At 43.9% G+C, this 7332-nt stretch overlaps 3 protein-coding genes across 7 annotated transcripts in view; 2 read left to right on the top strand and 1 right to left on the bottom strand.

Annotated features, from left to right (window-relative positions):
• Positions 1-7332, top strand: part of LOC140270210 (ankyrin repeat and SOCS box protein 2-like) — a 129726-nt gene that overhangs the window by 86805 nt on the left and 35589 nt on the right. The window lies entirely within an intron of this gene.
• On the bottom strand, positions 10-3402 carry LOC140270591 (putative E3 ubiquitin-protein ligase UBR7). Of its 2 annotated transcripts, XM_072365787.1 has the most exons (11): positions 3176-3402; positions 2784-2917; positions 2632-2692; positions 2444-2539; positions 2297-2350; positions 2098-2203; positions 1851-1978; positions 1185-1379; positions 878-1034; positions 692-753; positions 10-591 (listed from the first exon to the last, which is right to left on the bottom strand). In XM_072365787.1, the coding sequence occupies exons 1-11, from the start codon at positions 3290-3292 to the stop codon at positions 508-510; spliced, it is 1194 nt and encodes a 397-aa protein (XP_072221888.1). In that variant the 5' UTR covers positions 3293-3402; the 3' UTR covers positions 10-507. The 2 variants fall into 2 exon arrangements, with proteins under 2 accessions (XP_072221888.1, XP_072221889.1); XM_072365788.1 differs by lacking the exon at positions 1185-1379.
• The window catches only part of itpk1b (inositol-tetrakisphosphate 1-kinase b), a 29219-nt gene continuing 27020 nt past the window's right edge, over positions 5134-7332 (top strand). The window contains exons 1-2 of one of the 4 annotated variants that reach the window (XM_072366113.1): positions 5134-5227; positions 5837-5987. In XM_072366113.1, coding sequence (XP_072222214.1) covers positions 5893-5987 — 95 coding nt within the window. In that variant the 5' untranslated portion in view covers positions 5134-5227; positions 5837-5892. Of the gene's footprint in view, positions 5369-5436; positions 5755-5836; positions 5988-7332 lie in introns of those variants that run through there. The other 3 variants (XM_072366111.1, XM_072366112.1, XM_072366114.1) reach the window with 3 other exon arrangements.

Genomic DNA, 7332 nt, shown 5'->3' with positions numbered 1-7332 from the left:
TAATCTCGGTTGAGGTTGTTTGTTCTCCACCAATGTGGCTGTTTTATTTGGAACATCTGTCTTCACATCATAACCGATCTTACACATCACTCTCAAAGTATCTCTGAATGGGTCGCCACCACAAAACCTCCCAACAATGGAAACAAAAGTATTAAATTCAACCAAAAATGTATTCGAAACCTGTTTGGCAGCATTGTGTTCGTGCAAAACTGGTGCTAACATGAGATGAAGAAGGTCAAAGCATCTGGTGCCAAAAAAAAAAAAAGCATCAGTGTGCGACATCTGAATGTCTTTCAAGAGTTTTCACAGTTAAGGCAGCAACAATCCACAAAAAGTTCAAATGGTCGCCTCAAAACGCGTACGGCATATGTTCAAGCTTTAGGATCACGTTGATTGCAGCAAAAAAACATTTTATTTGAGAGAAAAAAGGCTTCATCCTAGAAATGACACATTCATTCAAAGCACCATATGAACCCAGCATATGATGGCAGCAGCTTGGACTCCTCGTTACTGATGTCCTGCATTGGTTCTGCGTTTCTTTCTGGCTCGCAGCTCCTCAAAGAACTCGTGTACGGCTTCAACTGTGACTGTCTGAGAGACGAGGAGGAAGCGTGTTAGGTTTCACATTTGGAAAGAGCAAAAAGGACTGAATGTCCAGCGGACATGACTCACAGAGACGATCCTTTCTCACCTTTCCTTCAGAAACGAACTGCTCTAAAAAGGCACTGATTGAGGTTGTCAGCTCGTTGAAACCTGAGGGGAGAAATCTGTTAATTAGTGCACATCAAGTCGCTTTGCCACCATTCTGTGAAAGTTCACTTTATATGACCGCATCCAAAAAACAGATCCCCCCCCCCCCACACACACACACACTCACCGTAGATAACCTCCAGTTGCTGCACGCGGTCCAACGAGCTCGTCAGCGCCATCAGTGGGTGCTGCCCAAACGGCTCAACCAATCCTTTCTTCTCATAGGCCAGAATGGTGTCGGACTGATCCATGAGAAACTGCACGTCTGCAGCCACGTAGGCCTTCTGCACACCAATGCAACACACACGACACAAACATTTTGAAATCCTGCCTATCAGATAGTATTACATGGAGAGCGAACATCAGCAAAATTGTAATATGGTGCCCTTTGGGGAACTCTACATTCTAATCCCAACAAGTATTTGTTGGCCTACCTTGCAACTTGTGCAGGTGCAGAGCTCAGAGCGCCAACTGTAGGGCCAGAACACGGCTCCTTGTCTCAGCCTGTCGAGCCCTTGCGCCTGCAGCTCCTTCAGCCTGCACTCCACAGTTTTGTTTGTGGCCTTTAAAGGGCTGCCTGTCATTTCCTTGTAGGTTCGTTTGCAAGGGGAACTCCTGTTTTCCGCTTCCTATGGTGCAAATAATAAACGATGGGATGAAATGACTGTGTGATACTGGCAAGACAAACACCGAACAGCTGGGCTTTGTAAAACATCCTCTCCACACACCGCTATGCAGACTTGTCTGGGGGAACGATGACATGATGAGATGGTTTAGCGATTAAAAAAAAAAAACCCACCCAGCTTAAATAAGCCGTGCCGCGTAGCTTGGCCAAAACTGTCTGCAGAGCAGAAGAAGCAGTGCCTCATGGGTCATTTCTTTTCTACTTAACCAGAGGAGTGGAAAGCACCCAACTGGGGCTGGAGTCTCCTCTCTGGCTGCAATTTGCTCTTTACCCTCCAGCTCCACCTAGTGGCGAACTGGCATTATAAAAAAAAACTTAATTGCACACAAATGCAGTTATGAGAATAGGTGGGCGTTTATTTCTTCCCCCTAAGCCTAAACTGTCCATATCTTTCATGTAAACAGCTGCTTCTCACCTCATGCTTTATGTGCTCATTACTGGTGGTTGGTTCCTCCTCCTTAGTTTGCCGTTGCTCGCCTTTCTCCTCTTCAACATCGACCTCTATGTCCTCATCAGGATGGCTGATGTTGATCACAGGTGGTACTGAAGGGGAGAGACACATTCATCCCTCTGAGTTTTACTGCCACGTGTACGGTTAAACTAAAGGCATCGGTTTGTTTTTGCTGCTTGTGACAAGAAGAAGGGGCTGGAAAACGAGTTACCAGCAAAGTGAGCGGCATAGGTCCACAGGAAGGGAGCTTTGTTCATGCAGGTCTCACAGACCATCTCCTGCAGCTCCTCCGGTTCGACCACTGTGCAGCCCAGGTGCTGTTTTAAGAAGGCACGAAGAGCACAAGACTTACAGAGGGGTAAAATGTCAATGGGAATCAAAGCAGGGATCAAAAATCCTCTCACGCTTACCCGACTGTGAAACCAGTCCTCGCAGACAACACACTGGATCATCTCATCGTCGTCCTGTCAACAAAATGAGCTTTTAACTTAAAACAGTCGTCCTCCTCCTCATAATAATAATAGTAATGTTATTTACTCTGAACAAAAAAGGAGTACCTGCTCATCTGTGTCTGGGTACGGCCGGTCACACGTGCAGTAGCAGCCGTTGAAGTTGTGATCGTAGCGATTTCTACTGTTTTCTTCATCTTTAGCCTGTGGGAGACAACAAAAAAAACAACGTGATTTGGTCTAAACTCACCAATCAGAACAAGAACAGCTGATAAACAGTGATTCAAAGGACTCACAGGCGTCAGCTGGCACTGAAAATCCCCAAATCTGCCATTTCCACAGTCGCAGCGAAAATTTCTGCAAGGGAGACCAGACAGACTGGTCAGTTAAGAGGAAGGCTTGGTTGACTATCACTAAAATATATTAGAAAACGTTTTCTTTATTTAACCTTTTAGTGTACAGTTCAAAGATATCGTGTCCATCGTGGCATTTATTGGCACAGGCCAGACAAACTCCAGCAGGCTCCGCAGCATTGGGAGTGCAAGTGTTGCAGGCAAACACTGCCTGCCTCTTCACGTAACCCTGCAGAAATAAACACAAGAGGGTGCAAAGCGAGGACACAAATCAGTAATGGCATCCCTACGAGTGCAAATGCATTATCCTTCAGTGATATTCCACCACTGGCTCACAAAAAGGAAATAATTAGATGTGCTAAAAGCACAAAAAACGCGCACAATAACCAATAATTCACAATATCACCAGCTGCAACCTTAGCGCTCGCATTTGGACAAACATGACGACAGAAGGGGCAGTGATGCGGATCATGAGGTGCTTTCTTACCCGGGAATAGGAGCAGTTTTCTGGGTCGCTTCCAGCCAGCACACTCAAAGCCTGTTCGAGCTCTTCCTCGGTGACGGGAGCACCGTCGGCGTCGGAGCTGCGTTTGCACTCTGCCATTCTGGAAAAGGGAGTAAAATTGGACGTAGTATGGACAATGAGACACACAGCAGGCAGCGCGGCTCAACAATACTGTTGACAAATGAATGTTCCGGGCGGGAGTTTGTGCCAAGACCACGTGGAGGAAGTGACGCAGCTACTACTTCACGCGCAACAAATGGCAGATGAGACAGACTTGCTTTTGTTTAAAAAAAAAAAAAACATTCAAATTTTGTCAGTTTGATGCATAAGTCGTAACAGTTGGCTATTCAGGCATAGTTGAGAAATAACAGATTTTTTTTCGGGGCTTTACTACATCAACTGCTGTCGCTAGGCAACCAAATCAGACGTACAAGAGTTAAAAATTTGTAGACAATATTATTGTCAAATTGAAAAATTTGTTGAGACTTTCGAGACAAAAACGAGAAAGCAGGTGATGCTGTATTGAAAATACAGAAAATGTTTCGCAATTCAAAGGCAGTTGCTGCTCAGACCATCCCTGGTCTCATATCTGATTAGCTTATTTTCTTTCATTTTAGCTAAAGCAAGTGGAAGTAAGACTCACAAGGGAAAAGAGCCCATATCATCCAAATATGTCACCGAATTAATCGATAAACTAGTAGTGAGCAACGCACGATTGACATGGTGGGTTTAAAAGCCCATCGATCAAGGGCTGAGGTGGCACGTGATCAGCAGCTGGCTTTTTCCTCTAAAGAGAGAGACAAAGTTAGGTGGTGGGAGTTGATGAGTTCATCCTCACATGTCCACCCCAGAACGCACAGACACCACAGTTATGTATAAAGCATCGAAAATTAATGTTTGAAAAATAGATGACATTACAAAAAGTTTGCCTACCCTTCCTGCTGATGGATGCACCCTTCAACCACTTGAGCTGTTGTGTATTTTTGAATTTTTTTTTGTTTTGTTATCAGTTTCATGGCATTATTTAAACATGAGATACAACATTTCCAAGTTCCATCTGGTTACTTATTTATTTATTTTACGAAGCGATGGATGCAGATCCAATAGGAATGACCCAAAGCATCAAGCAATACAGCAAGTTGTATATAAATTTAGATTCATACGTTTGATTATTGGTCATAAAATCCATATTCTTTAACTACTGTGCAAACAAATGTTACATCTGTTAATTATTGTTTCCATTCAAATAAAGTTATAACTGCTGTCATTGTGTAGTTTGTTTTTTAATGCAAGGTGGACACCTGCAGTCATTTTCCAGCAGGCGGCGCTTTGGTCACATTTTGCCCAAAGTAAGCGTTGCACATAAAATATGAGGACTGCACGATTTTGCTATCATTGTAAGAACATGATGCAGGTCGCGGCAGGTTTGTGCACCCTACATACTCACAAGCCAACTCAACACGATCATTTCGCGGCTATGTTTTTCGTCAGTGTTGTTACTCATGGCTGTAATGAGTTGAACAGGCTGAACTCTGATCACGCCAGGGATGTTCAAAGGCTGTCGGAAACACAGTCCAGCCAGCACGAGCCTGTAACCAGGTGTAATTACTTTGAAGGGGCCAAAACAAGGAATAATTTATCACTTAATCTATTTGTTGAAAAACAGCGAGCAGAAGCTGATGAGCCACTCGGCGAACACTCTGCTTCCTGCACTTCTTGTGACACGATTATCAATTACATATATATATCTTATGTAAACTTTTAATCTCTCAAAACTAAATATATAGGATGTCCCAATTGGCATTCTTCGTTCCCTGCCATTTATGGGTAGAATTAATAATTCACAAGATAATGTGTGCGTTAATCATTCATTCAAGCAAAAGGGCCCGGAAACGAGAGGGCAAAGTGTTATTTCACGAAGAGGGTGTGTATTTTCCGAGGGGCTTATGAATGCAGCATCAGTCTCCAGGATCCTGGGTGTGTGCGGTCAGTTCAGCTCAGAGCCTGAGAGAGAAACACCAGGAACATCTCAACGTGAGTCCAGCTGTTCCTGTCATCTGTCATCTCGCTTCTTTCTCCTTCTCCAGTGGATGGACTGAGAATGGGACACTCTCCGAGCTAGTTTCTGAAGAGGACACGAATACAGGGGTGGGACTGTGCTATAAAAACTACTAGGTTAGTTAGCTCGCCATAGCCCCACGCAGCCAGCTTTACTAGTTTGGTCAGTTTCTTTATCTTTTGGCTAACTGCTGGCTGCTGGCGCCGTCAATTTTAGAAGTGGAAGTGGTGTGAATTTGCTCTTCCATTTGACGTTTTCTCAGCCTTGTTAGCGAGCGAGTTTACGTCTTCTAATTGCATGCCATCGGTTAGCTTTGCAGATTGTCACCATAGAGCTAGCCAGCTAACGTTAGCAGTTGAAGTTAGCAAAAGAGGGTCAGTGTGTGAGGCTCCGTGATGCTGAACCACTGCTGTTGTGATATTACATTTTGAAACTAGAGTCCAAGAGGGTTAGTAAGAGGCGCCACTTCTGGCTGTTAGGGCGACGTATCACAATCTGAGAGGTGATGTTGATTCTTCTCGTTGCCCTGGTTGGCTGTTTTGAACCTTACGTTATACTGTGATTTCCTGTTCTCTTCTTCGCAGGTTGAGCCACCATTCGCATCATTTACCTCCAGAGAAGAAACAGGATCACAGCGGAGATGCAGACTTTCCTCAAAGGCCGAAGAGTCGGCTACTGGCTCAGTGAGAAGAAGATGAAGAAACTGAATTTCCAGGCCTTTGCTGATTTGTGCAGGTAAGTGGCCATGGTGCTGTTTTATTATGTCCACCCCATATAATTGAAGCTTTACATTTACATGGATGAATTACAGTGCGGGTACTTTCCAGACCACAAACCCCTGACCCTCTCTATCTTTCGTTTAACCTCTCCCTTTCATGCTTTCAGACAGTTTCAGTGACTCACTCATGTCTATTAAACAATCTAAGCTGCAGCTGCACTGCTTTTCTTTCTGTTGTATCGCGAAGACATTTTTAAAGTAGCTGAAGCAGATTATTTGTGACTTATTTCAACTTAATGTTTAAATGAAAACTGTATGACTGGAGTTGAGTCCTGGCAAGGACGGGGAGTCTGTCCACTCTGGGGTTTTCAGTTACTGGCACTGTCCAATGTGAGATAGGAGACGGATGAGGTTTTTCCGAACCATCACTGAGTCGGAGTATGTCGACCATGTTGGCTGCTGGGCCCAAAATACATTTGGTTCCTTTGGACACCTCAGAATCAAACAGGAAAAAGTTGTTAAAGCCAGTGCTGGCAATACTTTTGTGTCATGATCTAAGCTCTGTTGAGCTTTGTCTTCCCTCAGTTGCGGATGTTGTCTTGTCTGTGACACGTGTCTTGACATTGACTTTGATATCAGACCATTTCAAACAGATAGAGATCTCTCCCCTGATAATGAGCCATGAACTGCATGTCTCTCTCATGCAGCGTTTTTTCTTAGTCAAGGAACAACAGGACTTTTCATTGTCTGCACTTGCACTTTTATAAGTGTGCTACAGATGTAATTTTTTTTGTCATCATTCATGTAAAACACATAGTTTATTCATGCATGACATGCACTGTATAAATAAATGTCAATGTTGTCAATTTAGCTATATTCGGATGTGCGGTGACCCCCCCCCCCACACACACACACAGAGGAAGTTCAGAAAGCGTCAGAATGTCTCACACATTTTCTCACATAGTTCACGGTGTTGGATACTTCAGTGAGCACCTCGTTTCCGCTCCCGTGCGTGTGAACAGTTACGAGTACTGCGTTCCAGTTCGATGGACCAGTTGAGCTGCAATCATAGCTCAACTCAACTATGCATGTAACCAAGCTGAGTTACTTATGCCATGTGCGGTAAAATAGCTCCATGCCTTTAAGGATGCTTGTGTTTTTAACTGCATGCTAGTAGCAAGTTGTCTGTGTCTGCAGCTTGTGTGACTTTGATTTCCAAACTAACTTTCAATTTTCATTTGTCAGTCCAGCAGGCAGTTTTCCACTTCCATCTATCTTAGATCAACTCAGTTCCAGTTAAAGCAACTAAACAAATTTTTCCCCTTTTTCTTTATATAGTAAGTTAGTGGCCATGTTGTAAGC

Source organism: Leuresthes tenuis, unplaced genomic scaffold (assembly GCF_036924035.1).
Source record: "Leuresthes tenuis unplaced genomic scaffold, fLeuTen1.0.hap1 SCAF_15, whole genome shotgun sequence".
In the NCBI taxonomy this organism is placed as follows: domain Eukaryota; kingdom Metazoa; phylum Chordata; class Actinopteri; order Atheriniformes; family Atherinopsidae; genus Leuresthes; species Leuresthes tenuis.
The sequence above is the reverse complement of the archived record's forward strand: the minus strand, read 5'-3'. Positions and strand labels throughout refer to the sequence as shown.

Coding starts and splice junctions, on each gene's coding strand:
- LOC140270591 (XM_072365787.1), bottom strand. CDS start 3,292: ATGGCAGAGTGCAAACGCAGCTCCGACGCCGACGGTGCTCCCGTCACC. Junction 2,351..2,443: donor ACCCAGACACAGATGAGCAG/GTACTCCTTTTT, acceptor TTTTGTTGACAG/GACGACGATGAGATGATCCA. Junction 754..877: donor GCAACTGGAGGTTATCTACG/GTGAGTGTGTGT, acceptor TTCTCCCCTCAG/GTTTCAACGAGCTGACAACC.